This window comes from Leopardus geoffroyi, chromosome A1 (assembly GCF_018350155.1).
Source record: "Leopardus geoffroyi isolate Oge1 chromosome A1, O.geoffroyi_Oge1_pat1.0, whole genome shotgun sequence".
NCBI classification, from domain to species: domain Eukaryota; kingdom Metazoa; phylum Chordata; class Mammalia; order Carnivora; family Felidae; genus Leopardus; species Leopardus geoffroyi.
In genome coordinates, this window is record NC_059326.1 from 111,206,315 (window position 1) to 111,224,741 (window position 18,427).

At 40.1% G+C, this 18,427-nt stretch overlaps 1 protein-coding gene across 4 annotated transcripts in view; it reads left to right on the forward strand.

Annotated features, from left to right (window-relative positions):
• The first annotated feature begins 369 nt into the window (after positions 1–369).
• The window catches only part of SEC24A (SEC24 homolog A, COPII coat complex component), a 72,983-nt gene continuing 54,925 nt past the window's right edge, over positions 370–18,427 (forward strand). For 2 of the 4 annotated variants that reach the window (XM_045489215.1, XM_045489234.1), the window contains exons 1-2: positions 370–811; positions 17,105–17,122. In XM_045489215.1, coding sequence (XP_045345171.1) covers positions 715–811; positions 17,105–17,122 — 115 coding nt within the window. In that variant the 5' untranslated portion in view covers positions 370–714. The remainder of the gene's footprint in view (positions 812–17,104; positions 17,123–18,427) is intronic. The other 2 variants (XM_045489224.1, XM_045489245.1) reach the window with 1 other exon arrangement.

The following is an 18,427-nucleotide window of genomic DNA, read 5'->3' on the forward strand; positions in this document are numbered from 1 at the left end:
ACTGCAATGAATATTAGTCGGTTCGGCTACCAGAGGTATTGTCTCAACAGAGGACTTTGACGTCTGTCGTCTCTGGTAATTTTCACAAAAGCAAGAGGAGAGGCAGTGTCAATCCTACCCCTGGAAAGCAGCTACTGAAGCCCTGACTGCTCTCAGATCCCGGCACTGCGGGCGCGATGACGTTTACCACGGCGGGGATTTCCGTAGAGGTGACACACGCCACTTCCGGCCGACGGTGAGACTCAGTGACGTGGCTGGCGAAGTCTAGCACGGTACTTCGGGCTGGGACACCCGGAGCTGTCAGGTGGCTTCTGGGCAGCCCCGAGGGGAGAAGACTGCGCACCGACATCAGCAGCAGAGGCGAGCCCGGAGCCGGAAGTGCCACGTGTCCCTATTGCGCCTGCGCGGCTCCCGGCTGACAGCCACTTCCGGCCGGGGCCTCTTCTCGTTAGGCTGCCGCCTTTCAGCCGGGTGTTCTCGGCTTCTCCGGTCTGACTCCCAAACCTCAGCTCCCAGGCCAAGCCGTGGCCGCTGGCGGGCTGGGAAGAATGCCGTGCTGTACCTAAACACTTGATGCACCGCCCTTTCTCCTCCTCGCTACAGTCGAGTCGTTAGCGCCTTCTCTCCGCTTCCAGCAGTGGTCTTTCACCTCTTTGGTTTGGCGCTGTCGCAGACCCCGACCAGCCCCTTCCAACCCCGATACGCACCGTCGTCATGTCCCAGCCGGGGATACCGATCTCCGGCGGCGCCCCAGCCGGCCTCCAGGCCCAGAACGGGGCCGCCTCGGCCTCGGGGTCTCTCTACACCAACGGTAAGTACAGCCCTGGGGCGGGTGGCTGGCGCAGCCTGGGTCCGAGTTCAAGCTGACCTTTGGTTACTGCAGCTGCCTGTGGTAACCGGAGGAGAGGGTAACCTCCCGGCCGGGGGAATGAGCGGGTGATGGTGGGCGGCTAGGCCAAGGAGACGGCGGTGAATATGCAGCCGCAACCCGGGGCTCTTGTTGATGTTTCATGTTTATTCATTCGTTCGCTGAACAATTAATGACCACTTGCTGTATGTAACACCCTGGGTATACATAGATGAAAAATACAGATTCGATGCATACCTCAGAACTCGCATACAAGACTCCTAGTGCCTGTTATGTGCTTTCTTCCTCCGTGCCACTTCACCCTGTCTTCCAGAGAGCAGAGATCGGGGGCTGATTCTTTTCAGTTCCGCAGTGCCTACAGTGGGGTGGGGGTCTTAGTCGGAATTGGAGGAGATGAATGAATGATGGTGTTTTTGGGATTCCTCTCTCTCTCTCTATTAATGTTTTTATTTATTTTTGAGACAGAAAGAGAGCATGAGCAGGGGAGGGGCAGAGAGAGAAGGAGACACAGAATCCGAGGCAGGCTCCGGGCTCTGAGCTGTCAGCACAGAGCCTGACGTGGGGTTCGAACTCATCAACCGTGAGATCATGACCTGAGCCGAGGTCGGACGCTTAACCGACTGAGCCACCCAGGCACCCCTTGGGAGCCCTCTTTTAAGGCCTGCTCATCTCTTCCAAAATTTTACCCAAATTGTACCTAGGCCACGTGTTCAGTTTTCCAGTTTTGGAGGAACGAAATATTAAATCTCTTGTTTGATTTACAGAGGTCTTTACCTCACTTGAAAAAAGTGGTTAGATACACCTCTGAACCTCCCTTCCACAGCGTACAATGTGGCACTACAATTTGTCATTTGGTGTGAGAGTTGTATAGTTTTATGCTTCTTTTGAGATTCTTTACATTGTCCTACATTGTGATTTGCTAAGCTTACTATAATTATAGTAGAGAAAGAAAGATTTTTTTTGCCAACATCTGATTTTGCCAAATTACTGATTTACTTATAAATCTTTGACTTGTGGAAAGAAAACTAATAGAATAAAACTAAAATAAATTACTCATTGGAAACTAAGATTGTTGTGAAGGTCTGGAAAATGGCCAGTGATTATATTAGCTAATTTACATTATGTTTAGAGAAGACTACTGTTTTCTTTACAAAGAAGGCTCTAAAAGACTTTTAAAAATGTCTATGAGTAGGCAGGTTTGTAGGCAGAAGCAGGAATAAGTATAAGTACTGTAATGGTGTTAAGTTGAATGAATTGTTCTTTCTCATATTTGTGGTAACAGATTAAGTAAACTACGTTTTATTCTAGGCTACTTAGTAACATTTACGGTGGGGATGAAATCATTTTAAGACTTTCACTTTAAGGTAAAAAAAAAAAAACTTAAGCGAAATGTCCTGTGGCTGTGGCTTTTTCTTACAATCCATAAATTGCAATTTTACATGAGTTTTAAATGGCAAATCCTGCAAATATGCATGTAAGTTTATATGTAATTGTGATAATTTTGAAACATTAAAGGAATTTAGCCACTGCAATGTGTAGTATAAAAGATGTTGTCACTATGATGATTTATTCCTATCCACGGACATTTGTTACACATCTCTTAAGTTCTGTCCTTGGGACTGTAAAAGAGAATAAGAAAACAGTCCCTGTACACAGGTTGCCCAGGACCAATTAGGGATTCACTTAGGAAAGGAAATCATAGGACTGCAAATACATACACTTTTTAAAGATACAATTTCGAAAGTCTTTATAATCTCCATTTCTAAAAATTTTTTGTAGAATTATTCTCGTAAAGTGGCTAATGACCTGTATTGGGTTTCTTTGTTCATCCCACTAATAATAAAGTCAGTAGGGATGTGATAGAGAATTGGAGAAGGCTTTTCTCTAGAAGGTGAAAGAAAAAAGTTCAATGCTGGAATCTAATTTTATTGGTTAACTCTTTCAAGGCAGTTATTGGTGCTTAAATATTCTTTAGAATATATATATATATATATATATATATATATTTTTTTTTTTTTTTTAACGTGTATTTATTTTTTGAGACAGAGAGAGACAGAGCATGAACGGGAGAGGGTCAGAGAGAGGGAGACACAGAATCTGAAACAGGCTCCAGGCTCTGAGCTGTCAGCACAGAGCCTGTCGCGGGGCTCGAACTCACGGACCGCGAGATCATGACCTGAGCCGAAGTCAGCCGCCCAACCGACTGAGCCACCCAGGCGCCCCTCTTTTGAATATTTTTATGCTTTAGATTTAATGTAACTTTTTAAAACCGTGGTTGACACATAATGTTACATTAGTTTGAGGTGTGCAACATTCTGATTGGACTTTTCTATGTCTTAGGCTGCTCTCACCACCAGTATAGCTACCATCTCTCACCATACAACCCTATTACAACACCACTGACTGTATTTTCTATGCTGTACCTTTGATCACCATAGCTTATTCCATAGATGGAAGCCTGTACCTCCTAAGGTAGCTTTCTTAAATTACATATTACAGTTCAGTTGAATATTCAGATATTTTTTAGATACTCAAAAGACTGAATAGTTTTTCATTTTTCTGTAACTTCGTATCATATTTTATAGTGTCATTATTTTTTTATTAATTTTTTTTTAAATGTTCATTTTTGAAAGAGAGTGTGACAGAGTGCTAGTAGGGGAGGAGCAGAGAGAGACTGAGACACAGAACTTGAAGCTGATCTGTCACCACAGAACCTGGTGTGGGGCTCAAGCCCACGAGCTGTGAGATCATGACCTAAGCCGAAGTCTGATGCTTAACTGACTGAGCCACCCAGGTGCCCCATTATTATTATTATTATTTTTATTTTAGAGAGATTAAACTTGGGGGAGAGGGGCAGGGGTAGAGAGAGAATCTTAAGCACGCCCCACACTCAGCATGGAGCCCTGCCTGGGGCTTGATCCCATAACTGTGGGATCATGACCTGAGCCAAAATCAAGAGTCAGATGCTTAACTGACTGAGCCATGCAGGCACCCCTATGGTGTCATTATATTACATAATTCCTCACACACAAGACATTTTTTTTCTGTAGTGGATTGTTACATGGCATTACAATCTAAAGGTTGTCTAGACAGGTTTTTCGGAGCCTGTAAAGATTTGTGTACACATATTTCCTTTGCAAAAATTGACAGTGAAACTGTAAGACTATTTGAACTAGCATATCTTCATCTCATTAGTATGTAATAAGGCTAAAGGCAAATCATGCCTCCCACCTTTTTTTTTTAAGATAATATTTTTGGGGCACCTGGGTGGCTCAGTCGGTTAAGTGTCCAACTTTGGTCCAGGTCATGAACTTGCATTTCGTGGGTTCGAGCCCTGTTTCAGGCTCTATGCTGACATCTCAGAGGCTGGAGCCTGCTTCAGATTCTGTGTCTCCCTCTCTCTGTCTGCCCCTCCTCCATCCATGCTCTGTCTCTGTCTCTGTCTCTGTCTTTGTCTCTGTCTCTGTCTCTCTCAAAAATAAACATTAAAAAAATTTTAAAAAAGATTTTTTTTTTTTTAAGTAATGTCTGTATCTAGTGTGAGGCTTGAACTCACAACCCTGAGATCAGGGGTTACATGCTCCATGGACTAAGGCAGACAGGTGCTCCTCATGACTCCTACTTTTTTTGTTTTTAATGTTTATTTTTCAGAGAGACAGCACTAGCTGGGGAGGTGCGGGGGGTATGGGGGTAGACAGGATTCAAAGCAGGCTCCATGCTGACAGCAGCAAGCCCTATGTGGAGCTCGAACTCAGGAACTGTGAGATCATGGACGCTCAACCGACTGAGCCACCCAGGCACCCCCACTTTTCTTTTTAGTTATTTTGTTTATTTATTTATTTATTTAGAGAGTGCATGTGCACGCGTGCAAGCTGGGGAAGAGGAGAGAGATGGGGGAGAGAATCCCAAGCAGGCTCTGCACTGTCAGCTTGAAACCGAATGTGGGGCTCTAACTCACAAACTGTGAGATCATGACCTGAGCCAAAACCAAGAGTCCAACGCTTAACTGACCATGCACTTAGGCGCCCCTGACTCCCACTTTTAATTAGCAGTGTAATTGACTATTTGGGTCAGCTTGCTAAGGCAAGCAAGTTTTATTAATTTTATGCAGTTTTATTAATTTTATGTGTTGCAATATTTATGTAATAATCACTTTTTCCCATGTGGATTAAAGGTGAGAAGGATATTTGCCCTACTCTGTCCCACCCAGATTTTCCTGTTGTATTGTTATTTTATAAAATAACATCTGTCTGCCTGCTAGACTGTAAATCCTGTGATAACAAGGATATTTATCTGCTTTTGCACATCATCCTTTCTCTAGCTCTCCACATGGTGTCTAGCATATTAGAAATTAACCAGTTTTATTGAATGAAAGTTTTAGAATTGGGTATTTTGCAATTTAAGTCACTAAATCCGTATTCACTTAGTATAAGATTAGAGCTTAATTCCAACTCCTTTTCTGGTGAATTTTTCCATGGATTTTTTTTTTTTTTTTTTTTTTTTTTACAACATTAGCACTTAAAATAATAGAATTTTGCTGGGGCGGGGCTGGTATTGTTTGGTCATCAATTTAAATGCTAAGACTTGTGCTCCTATCTCTATTGTAGGCATGATGGAAATGTAGATGTTTTTTAGTTTCACTATGATGTAAACCATGGTTATGCCTGTGTACTTGATATAAGAAGTCTTTAGTCATGATTAAACTATGCTATGAATAAAATTGGTATGTGGTCTGTAGCAATGATTGTTGTGGCCCTTTCATGTTTTCAGTGGGGGGCAGTAACTTTGGACTTCCATAAAGTCTTTGTATATGTCTATGAAAACTTAAGGTGTTGAGCTTCTTGTTTGTCTCTGCTGATGGACTGGAAGTTCCTGAAAGACAATTGTAACCATAAGAATTAACATTTATTGTTTACTTACTCCATGCCCAGTGCTAGGTTGCATTATCTGCATCATCTCATTTAATCCTCCCAACAGTCCTATGGAGTAAGAACTGTTATGTACTGACGAGGAAACTGTAATGAGTGGGCAAGGAACTAGTTCAAAGTCACACAGATAATAAATTGTGGATCCTAGCTTCAAACCTAGGAGGTCTCATTTAAACACTGTTACTCAGTTTATCTGGTTTGTTATCTCTGAATCCCAGGACCTAGCATCTTGAATTAGATTCTCAATCAAGGATCAGAACATTTTCTTGTATTTCTTTGTGTAGGTGGATGCATATAATTGTAGTAAGTATTTGCTGATATTTTTTAAACCTTCCACCTAGTTTATTTTCTTTTGGATTATAATTAATATATGACCTGACCCTTACTTTTGTTAGTATATAGTCAATTTCTTTGACTATTTCAGCATCACATTTCATAAATGTCTTCTAGATCCTGAAATTGAGCCTCCCCCCGCTTAAATTCCTTGCATTTGTTTTTCTCTTTCCATTGTTTCCTTAAAGCCCTTATTTTTAGTTACTGACCCACAAGTTGTATTCATTCAGTGGCATCCATTTGTTGCACTTGTAGTTTCAGTTGGTCAGCTCTTTAAGTGATCAGAATATATTTTGATGTGTGGGGTGACGTGATGAATCAAAAAAATTTTCCCAGTACTTAATTTGCCCTTCAAACCTGTTGTATTTAAAAGCATATACACCTGGGACACCTGGGTGGCTCATTTAGTTAAGCATTTGACTCTTGATTATGGCTCGGGTCGTGATATCACTATTCGTGAGTTCAAGCCCTGCATCAAACTCTGTGCTGACAGGGCCGAGACTGCTTGTGATTCTCTCTCCCTCTTTCTCTGTTCCTCCCCCTGCTTGTGCACTCTCTTTCTCAAAATAGATAAATATAGTCTAAAAAAAAAAAACACATACACACAGAAAAAGAACTTTTCAAGGTTTAAGAAATGTATTGCTATCTAAAATGTGATTTTTTTAATGATTTTTAAAATTTAGTTTTATTTTTTGTTTAAATTTTTTTTTTAACATAGCAAGAGAGAGACAGTCTGAGTGGGGGAGGGGCAGAGAGAGAGGGAGACACAGAATCCAAAGCTATCAGCACAGAGCCCAATGCGGGGCTTGAACCCACGAACCATGAGATCATGACCTGAGCCGAAGTCAGACGCTTAACCGACTGAGCCACTCAGACACCCCCTCTTTTTTTTTAATTTTAGAGATGCAAGTGAGAGTGAGTGCCGGAGCGGGACACAGAGAGAGAGGGAGAGAGAATGAGAATCTTAAGGCTCCATGCTCAGTACAGAGCCCAAGGCAGGGGTCAATCCCACGACCCTGGGATCATGACCTGAGCTGAAATTAGGAGTTGGACGCTCAATTGACTGAGCTATTCAGGCCCCACTAAAATGTGATATTTTTGAATACTTGGTTACTTTTCTCTTTTTTTTATACTTACATGAAATAATTTGAATTGGTCATTAAGTTGGATTCATGTATGATAGGTGGAAAGTATAAACTGTCCTTGGTAAATATTAGCTCCATATGTATTTACTGAATGGATTAATGAATGAATTGCTTAAGAATACAAAGATCATAAGTCTTTTTCTTACCTGAAATTTGAGGGGAAACCATGCCAGACTACATCTCTTCCTCTTACTATTAAATCTGCATGAAAGGGGTAGTTTATTCAGTGTGCTTTTGTGACTGTTGAGTAGGCTTTCTTGAAGAAACTTTTAAAATTATAATTTGCTTAGCATTCATTGGGATAGTATGCAGAAGTATCTCAGTTTTTGCATGCTAGATTTCACAAATAATCATGTATCAATAATTTTTCAAATCAGTGGTTTTTAAACTTTATAAAGTTTCATTCTGAAGTACCTGAGAACCATGACTACATGGAATTTTTACTAATGCAGATTCTGGGATCCCATTGAGTACACTAGGAATTTATAAAGGTGGAACCTATGATCACTTTGATTCTGAAGCTGCTGTTTGGGTAATTGAGAAGTGGTCATTTGCTTTTATTTTATTCTTTTTTTTTTTTTTTTTAACATTTATTCATTTTTGAGAGTGAGAGGGACAGAGCATGAGTGGGGGAGGGACAGAGAGAGAGGGAGACAGAGAATCCAAAACAGGCTTCAGGCTCTGATCTGTCACCACAGAGCCCAACACGGGGCTCGAACTCACGGACCGCGAGATCATAACCTGAGCCGAAGTTGGATGCTTAACCAACTGAGCCACCCAGGCACCCCATGGAACTTTTGATATCATGGAGAAGAGTTTACCCAAAAGTAACTGACAGTGTTTTTACACTTATCAAAACTTAGTGTCCTGATAGAAAACTGGTAAAATCAAGGCAGGGAGATACTGGGAGATACAAGAACAAATACCATGTTATTCTTAGTTTTGTTTGATGAGTACTTTTTTTTTTTAATGTTTTTATTTATTTTTGAGATAGAGACAGAGCCTGAGTGGGGGAGGGACAGAGAGAGGAGACACAGAATCTGAAGCAGGCTTCAGGCTCCAAGCTGTCAGCACAGGGCCTGACGTGGGGCTCGAACCCATGGACTGCAAGATCATGACCTGAGCTGAAGCTGGACGCTTAACCGACTGAGCCACCCAGGCGCCCCTCATCTGCTTTTGTTTTAATCTCTTGTTTGGTTCTTTGCCTGTTTACCCTCTCTGAATTTGGCTTCTACTTCCACACACATCCCAAAACAACCCTAAACAAGGCCACAAAGGACTTTTTGGTTACGAAGTACAAAGAATGTCTTTTCAATTCTCATTGTATTTTTCAAGCAGCAACTGATAACCTTTACCACTACTTGTTTTCATTTCAGACCCTTCTGGTTTGTTTGCTACTTTTTTAACAGTAACATTCTCAATATTTCCACCTTTTTTGATTGCCTTTTCCTTCGGTCTCTCTCTTTTTTTTTTTTTTTTTAATTTTTTAAGTTTACATATTTTGAGAGAGAGAAAGCACACGTGTGGGTGGGGAGGGGCAGAGAGAGAGGAGAGAGAATGCAAAGTAGGCTCCGTGCTGTCAGCGAGTTGTTGAGGGGCTCATCTCAAGAACCATGAGAGCATGATCTGAGCTAAAATCAGGAATCAGATGCCTAACCACCTGAACCACTCAGGTGCCCCTCTTCTCTTTCTTAAATGTTGGTGTTCCTCAGGGTTCTGACCTGGTTCTCTTCTTTTTCTTTCTTGCTTTTTAAAAATATATAACAGGGGCGCCTGGGTGGCGCAGTCGGTTAAGCGTCCGACTTCAGCCAGGTCACGATCTCGCGGTCCGTGAGTTCGAGCCCCACGTCGGGCTCTGGGCTGACGGCTCAGAGCCTGGAGCCTGTTTCCGATTCTGTGTCTCCCTCTCTCTCTGCCCCTCCCCCATTCATGCTCTGTCTCTCTCTGTCCCAAAAATAAATAAACGTTGAAAAAAAATTTTTTTGAAAAAAATAAAAAATAAAAAAGAAATAAAAATATATAACAATAAGGGTGCCTGGGTGACTCAGTACAGCATGTGACTTTTGATCTCAGAGTTTTGAGTTTGAGCCCTACATTCAGTGTAGAGATTATGCTAAAAAAGTAAATAAATGAACTTAAAGTCTTCAAGAAAATAACAAATATTATTTCACATAATTTCTGTGGCTGGGTTTCTTCTTTCCCTACTCTATATATACTCTCTGGATATCATTAATTCCCATGGTATCAAATGTTATGCGTATGCCAGTGATTACCAAAGTTATATCATAAGGTGAAACCCATCTCTTTGGCTGCAAATAGCTGTCTTTCTGTTGTACCTCTGTACTTGGATTTCTTGGTACCAACTGAAAGTATGTTTTTGTTTATTTATTATTATTTTTTTTAATTTTATTTTTTTTAAATTTATATCCAAATTAGTTAGCATATAGTGCAACAATGCTTTAATGGATTTCATGGATTATGTCCCTTACCCATTTAGCCCATCCCCCATCCCAACCCCCTCCAGTAACCCTCTGTTTGTTCTCCATATTTAAGAGTCTCATGCTTTGTCTCCCTCCCTGTTTTTATATTATTTTTGTTTCCCTTTCCTTGTGTTCACTTGTTTTGTCTTTGAAACTGCTCATATGAGTGAAGTCATATGATATTTGTCTTTCTCTGACTAATTTCACTTAGCATAATACCCTCCAGTTCCATTCACATAGTCGCAAATGGCAAGATTTCATTCCTTTTTATTGCCGAGTAATACCCCATTGTATAGATATACCACATCTTCTTTATCCGTTCAGCCATCAATGGACATTTGGGGTTCTCTCCATACTTTGGCTATTGTTGATAGTGCTGCTATAAACATTGGGGTGCATGTGTCCCTTCGAAACAGCACACCTGTATCCCTTGGATAAATACCTAGTAGTGCAATTGCTGGGTCATAGGGTAGTTCTATTTTTAATTTTTTGAGGAACCTCCATATTGTTTTCCAGAGTGGCTGCATCAGCTTGCATTCTCAGCAAGTATGTTTAATTTTCCAGCCCCTCTTCCTTTTGCTATTCTCTGCCTTCTCCAATTCTTTTCTTCTCCTTCTATCCAGTGAATGGCACTATCATCCACTGAGTTGTTCAGGTTAGAATCTGGAGAGTTAACCTTGATTGCTTCCCCTTTTCAGTTCAGATCAGTTCACATATTCAGTTCCATGTCAAATCCTATCAGTTCTATTTCTTCAGTTTTTTAAAACTTAAGTAATGTACAGGTATTAAATATTTCTTTGCAACCCCAATGTTAAATTATTTTTTATAAAATGTATATGCAAACACAAAACTAGCCATAAATTTCATATGTTAATAGCTGGAGTGCAATGTAAAACCTAAACAAATTAAAACAAAAACATCTACAAAAGTAGTACAGTTCAAAGTTAAAACATTAAGTAATGTGATGGGTTATGTTTGACTGAAGCCAAAATGGATTGGATTGTTTTTATTTTGAACATGTTGGAACATCATTTGCATGATTATCATAGTCACTGTTTTTCTCTTTTTCTTTTCTTTCATTTACTTTTTGTTTTTTAATGTTTTTAAGGTTTATTTATTTTTGAGAGAGAGAGAGCACGAGTGGGGAAGGGGCAGAGAGAGAGGGAGACACAATCCGAAGCAAGGTCCAGGCTTTGAGCTGTGAGCCCAGAGCCCCATGCACGGTTCTAACCCACAAACCATGAGATCATGACCTGAGCTGAAGTCAGACGCTTAACTGACTGAGCCACCCAGGCACCCCTGTTTTTTCTTTTTATTTTTGGGACAGAGAGAGACAGAGCATGAACGGGGGAGGGGCAGAGAGAGGGAGACACAGAATCGGAAACAGGCTCCAGGCTCTGAGCCATCAGCCCAGAGCCCGACGCGGGGCTCGAACTCACGGACCGCGAGATCGTGACCTGGCTGAAGTCGGACGCTTAACCGACTGCGCCACCCAGGCGCCCCTGTTTTTTCTTTTTAAAGATGAGACTTATTTTCAGTTGTCAGTGAGGAAGAATTTTCTTTCTACCCTGTTAGTTTTGGTGTTTGGGAGCCTGTGAATTAAAGTGGCAAGAGACAGATCAACAAGAGAAGAGACATAATTTTCGTATGTATCATGAGAGTTTACAAAAATGTGACTCAAGGAGGCAAATAAATAGACTTTAGGACTTATGTATCATCTTAATAGGGGAAGGGGAGAGAGAGAAGGGTGCTTATGGGAAAACAAATGATTTTAGGAAAGATAAATGGGACCTTAGTAGAATACATGGGAAATTTGGTAGTTCTGTGACAATGCATGTTTAGGTGTGGTGTGGAGACTTCTCATCACGTGATAAGAGTCCATCATTTCTGGTTGTTCCTGGATTGGAGATTTATGATAATTGAATTCTTTGGAGTTCTTTTGGGAGACTCTGCATTTAGGTGAATAAGAGATTTCAGGAAGGGGTGCCTGGGTGGCTCACTCAGTTAAACATCCAGCTTCGGCTCAGGTCATGATCTCGCCGCAGGTTCCAGTCTTGAGTCCGGCTCTCTGCTGTCAGCACAAGAGCCCAGTTCAGAATCTGTCTCCCTCTCTCTCTGCCCCTTCCTTATTCATATTCTGTCTTTCTCAAAAATAAGCAAACATTGGGGTACCTGGGTGACTCGGTTGAGCATCTGACTTGAGGTCATGATTTCGGAGTTTGTGGGTTTAAGCCCCGTGTCAGGTTTTGTGCTGACAGTATAGAGCCTGGAGTCTGCTTTGGATTCTGTGTCTCCTTCTCTCTGTGCCCCTCCCCCGCTTGTGCTCTTTCTCTGAAAACTAAAACAAATATTAAAAAAAATTTTTAAAAACATTAAAAAAAAGATTTCAGCAATTCATGCCCTCTGCTCAAAATAACTTGTATGCCACAGTGGGGTGTTCTTGACCCATTCATAATCCCTAATCTATTATTTTGTTGGGTTACTTAGTTTATTGACTTCAGAATTAAAATATTAAAATCCTTTTTTTTTTAATTGAGGAGAGGGCACAAGTGAGCATGGATGGAGAGAGAATCTCATGAGAGGCAGAGAGAGAAGTGGGGCTCACCTTAAGTGGGCAGGAGCTCACTCGATGCGGGACTTGAACTCACTAACCCGTGAGATCATGACCTGAGTCGAAGTCAGATGCTTAACTGGCTTAAATCCTTTTAAGTAAGCTCTAGGCCCAGAGGGGGGCTTGAACTCACGACCCCAAGATCAAAAGTCACATGCTCTTCTAACTGAGCCACCCAGGCCCCCTTTATTTTGTGCATTTTGATGATGCATGGCTTTTACTTGCCTTAAAGGCCTTTCAACATTAGCCGATGATAAAACAGTAAATAAAAATATGAAGTGGGCCATGAAATCTTGTGATAAGACTAGGCTGTGAGATGTCTGTTTCTATTCGCATGACCCACAATGTGCTTATGAATTAACTTTTTACAAATGTTTTTATTGAGTCAAACATCTCTGTGTTCCCACTGCTGCTGTTTAGTCAATCATTTCTTGCCTGGACTACAACTGTAGACTCCTTTCAATCTCTTATTTCTCCTCTAATCTCCAAGAGGTTCTTTTATGTGCAGATTTATACTGTCCCACTGGTAGCCTTTCCAAAGCTCCCCATTGCCTTTAGGCTCAAATCCAAACTCTTTGAGGGTGTAGTTTAAACTCCTGTTTCACTTTAGACATTTGACTCAGTCACTTGACTTTTGTTCTGGCAGACTGAACTTCTTTCACAATGCCCTTTCATGACCACAGGCTGTTACACATGTTGCTCCCTTTTCTGGAAACACTATTTTCTAAAAATTATTTATTTATTTACTTAGTTGATTAATTATTGAGAAGGCGGGGGGCAGGGAGGAGTGCACTAGAGGAGCAGGGAGAAGGAGAGAGAAAGAATCCTTAATAGGCTCTGCAGTGTCAGCGCAGAGCCTGACATAGGGCTCAAACTCATGAACCATGAGATCATGACCTGAGCCAAAGTTGGATACTTAACCTACTGAGCCACCCAGGAGTCCCTCTGGAAACACTCTTGGCACTCCTTTTCCTGGAACTAACTTCGATGATCTCTTAAGATCTTAGCTGAGGGGCGCCTGGGTGGCTCAGTTGGTTAAGCGTCCGACTAAGACTCAGGTCATGATCTCGCAGTTTGTGAGTTCAAGCCCTGCATCGGGCTCTGTGCTGACAGCTCAGAGCCTGGAGCCTGCTTTGTATTCTGTGTCTCCTCTCTGCTCCTCCCATGCTCATGCTCTCTCTGTCTCTCAATAATAAATAAATGTTAAAAAAAAAAAAAAAAGATTTTAGCTGAAACTTGTCTTCCTCAGGAAACCATCTTTGTTGCCTTTCTGCCTTCATTTTAGTCCAAGCGTTGCTTCCTTGTGCTCTCATAGTGTCCTGAAGTTGCCACTATCACATCATTTTCTGTTGCCCTTGCCTGGTTCTTTGTCTTCCAATGTGGATGGTGAGCTACTTGAGGGCAGGGTTGGAGTGGACCTTACCTTTGTTTCCTCCAAAGATATTTGGTAAAATATGTCTTTTCAATGAGGGAATTAATAGAATATTGTTAACCATTTGACATAAAATGAATAATTAGCCTAAGTATAGCATCAGTCTTTAAATGAAAGACTAGAAAAACAAGATTAGTTTAGATGAAACTATTTGGTTTATTGGTAACAGACTTAAGGTGAGTGCTGCAGCATTAAGGACACAAATACATGTTTCTTAAATGAAAAGAGCAAGCATTTATTTTATACTAATTGTATGAGAAACATCATAAATGTTTCATAGAAATCTCATTCTTACATTGTATTAAATTTTATTGTTGCTGTAACATTACCACAAATTTGGTGACTTAAAACAACACAAAATTGTCATAGTTGTGAAGGTCAGAAACCTGAAGTAGTACATCAGGGCTGCATTCCTTATCAGAAAATGTTTTGTCTTTTCCAACTTCTGGAGGCTGTCCTTGATCCTTGACTCATGCCCCCTACCATCTTTAAAGCCACTGATGCCCTGTCAAGTCTTTCTCCATATAGTATCATTCTGACCCTGACTCCTGCCTTCCTCTTTCACCCTTGTGATTACATTGGGGCCACCCAAATAGTCTAAAATAATCTTCCTATCTCAAGGTCACTTGATTAGCAGCCTTAATTCTTTTCTTTTCTTTAAAGTTTATTTATTTATTTTGAGAGAGATACGGGGAGCACATGAGCGGGGGGGGGGGGGGACAGAGAGGGAGGGAGAGAGAGAGAGAACCCCAAGCAGTCTCCACACTGTCAGCATAGAGCCAGATGCCAGGTTCAAACTCATGAACCATGAGATCGTGATGACCTGAGGTAAAACCCAGAGTCTGATGCTTCACCAGCTGAGCCACCCAGCCGCTGCTTAGCAACCTTAATTCTGTCTCCTGTCTTAAATTGTTTTTTGGCATGTAACCTATTTACACATCCTGGGGATTATGATATAGACATATTTGGGGGGTCATTTTTCTTCCTATTATACACATGAATGCTATAATTTAGCTGCTTTTACTCTTCCTGTTTTATAGATGAGGAAGGTAAGTCTAGAAAGGTTAAATAAATATCTTGCTCAAGGACACTTAGTAAGTCAAGGCCAGAATTTACTCTTGGACATTTTTTCCCAGTTTGTGCTCTTAATTACTACTTTATAATGCCTCTTTCCATATACATTTCATATAGAGTGACCTTGTACTATCAGGAAATTGATTGTATAGGAGTTATAACATTTTTTTAGATAGTTTTTTTATATCTTAGAGATTGAATATGCACCACTGGAGTTAGACTATATAGAAAATGACTAGGGCTTCAGTGAACTGTGTGGACTTTTGGTGTGATTTGGGACAGGTTACTTTGCTGCTCTTAGCCCGAAGTTTTTCAGGGTACCAGAATCTTGAGAGTCCTTTGAGATATGCACCTTCTAAAATAAATAACTTTTATTTATTTAATTATTTGAGGTGGGGGAGAGGCAGGCAGAGAGAGAGAGAATCCTAAGCAGGCTCTATGCTCAGTGTGGAGCCCGATGTGGGACTTGATCCCAGGACCCTGGGATCATGAACAGAGCTGAAATCAAGAGTCAGACATTCAGCTGAACTGAGCCACTCAGGTGCCCCCTAAAATAAATAGTTAAAAAGGAGGGGCTGGCTCGGTCTGGAGAACATGTGACTCTTGATCTCAGGATCATGAGTTCCAGCCCCACGTTGGGTGTAGAGATTACATAAGTAAGTAAGTAAGTAAATAATTAAATACGTAAGTAAGTAAATATTTTTAAAATGGAATATGTACATTCTGTAATTCATTTATTAGTGTTTGATAAATCATGTATATATAAGCATAGTATTCTTAGAAATCAAACTAGTTAATTTCCCACAACATATTTCTCTGTTTTGATGTTTCAGAGATCAGCCAGAGATAAGTTGCTTATTTATACTTTTCACTCTTCCCTTACCTCATGTGTTGTTGAAGAAGCATTCAAGATGGCTATATAAATGGGTTCTATAAACATTGAGAGGATAAAATTCAGGAAAATGAAACCTTTTAAAACCTGTCTAAATAATCAGATAAGTAACATATTTAGCTGCTTTTCATGAATATATTTAGCATTCCCATTGGTGACTTCTCATTGGTGGTACCATTGAACAGTGGCCTTTCCCCTATGGCCAATTTTTTTTTGTCTTATCTTAAAATGATGCCAGGCCTAAAAGGTCACAATTTGAATACTTTAAGTACTTTTCCATTGGATTACCATGGCATATGCACATTTATAAATCTGTTGCTTTCTTTGGGGTCTTAAGATAGAGATCAGTAAAAAAACAAAACAAAAACCCTAAATGTAAATAGAAAGGTCCAGAAATTAACCAGAAATGTTCTTATTGGAGACAGTGCCCCTGATAAGAGCCAGGACTAAATAGATTGGTTTAACTGTTCCTTCTGGTCCCAGTGTTTTTGTTTCTTTTGTTTTGTTTTCTTATTTGGAAATATGACTATGATTGCGATGGTTTTGGATTTTCTGATCTCCTAAATCCCCTACCTTGTAATTTAGCAGTTAAGTAAAAGGGAACCAAATCACATATTTGAGTCAGAATGGTGCCACACTGTACAGGGTGACAGATTTAGTTTTGTGTTCAAAGAAGTTAAGACGATATTTTGACAATAAAATTTAATCTATTTGGTATCCTATGGTATGAAATGTTATATATATGCTTAAATATAAAGTGATCCTCCGAAAAGGCAATTCTCCATTTTCCCAATGAGAAAATTTTCCCCTCTTCATTTTTCTTCAGCTCAGTTTGAAGTATGAAATTCTAGGGGTATGTATGAAATAAACAAATGACTATTTGTGGTATTTGGTGTTTTATTTTATTAACATATGCATCTTTAAACTTTGTATTTAAAAGATATACAGTAAAACCTTGGATTGCGAGTAACTTGTTCTGTGAGCGAGCGTTCCACAAGATGAGCAAACATTTCTGATAAATTGTAACTTGATAAACGAGTGATGTCTTGCAATACTAGTGGTACAAGACACCAAATGTCACATGATCACAACTGAGCCAATGGTTCCCCCTCTCTATCTCTCTTGCTGTGGGAGTGGATGATCATTGATGCAATGTCACATTTCCATAAAATTTTCAAAAGGAGGCAAAAGCAAATGTCATTGGATAGGTTCCTTGTTAAAGTTGCACGAAATGAAAAAGATTACATTGAATTACCAGTAGACAGCAGTGATTCCATTAGTGATAGTGAAAGTCATCCTACACAATAACCCTCCTCCTCTCTCTTGTCTCCCTCACACCAGCCACAAAGGTTTTCAAAGGTAAGTGCAGGTTAATTTGTTTATTTTTCTTTATATTTTGAATTTATTATTTTGTATCATATTACAGTATTGTAATCATTTTTATGTGAATATTTTTGGGTTGTGGAACGATTCATGTGAGTTTCCATGATTTCTTATGAGGAAATTTGCTTTGATATACAAGTGCTTTGGATTACAAGCATGTTTCTGGAATGAATTATGGTTTTACTGTATATGTAAGGAGGGGCACCTGGGTGGCTCAGTCTGTTCAGCATCTGACTTTGGCTCAGGTCATGATTTCATGGTTCGTGGATTCAAGCCCCATATTGGGACTCTGATCCTCTATCTCCCTCTGTCTCTGCCCCTCCCCCACTCTTGCACACATGTGCATGTGCACTCTCATAAATAAACATTAAAAAAAGATATATGTAAGGAAAAAATTTAAATACTATGTATTAGAAACATTCATTTTTTCCTTCTATACTTATGAAATCATTTTATTTAAAATCTTTAATGCACTTCTTTTAAAGGCTTTTTTTGTTTGTTTATTTTAGAAAGAGAGCATGAGTGGGTGAGAGGAGCAGAGAGAGAGAGAGAATCTCAAGCACGCTCCTTGCTCAGCACGGAGCTCAATGAGGGGCTTGATCACATGACCCTTGGATCATGAGCCGAGCCAAAGTCAAGTGTTGGATGCTCAACCAACTGAGTCACCCAGGCACCCCTTTAATGCACTTTTTGATTTTAAAATGCTTATTGTGAAACACACACTTTATATAAAACACATATGCACAGTTTATTTATTTATTTTTAAAGTAATCTCTGTGCCCAGTGTGGAACACAAACTCATGATCCTGAGATCAAGAGTCACATGCTCTACTGACTGAGCCAGCCGGGTGCTCTGCATATGTACAGTTTATTTGTTTGTTTATTTATTTAAAATATTTATTATTTTGAGACTAATGGTCTTTGGCTATTAAATGTGTTAATTGAACTCAGCTGACGGAGTGACTTTACCATATGCATTTATTAGACTCAAAGATGAGGATTTTCATTGTAAATGCATATTTAAAGAGGAACTTTCAGTCTTTACTGAAAATTATTCATTAAGCCATTTTATACTGTATGGTAAACTGTTACGAGGTAGAATTGTAAAGGCATATGTTTGCAACCGCTAATCTGCTCCAAGTTGTTAAGAACAACATGCATAGCCACCTCTTCTGAGTTGGAGATATCAGATAAAAATACTCCTTGGCCTATATAGATAAACAAATATTATTAACTAATAGTAAAATCAATTTGGGAGTGGTAGGGCCTTAATGAGAGAAG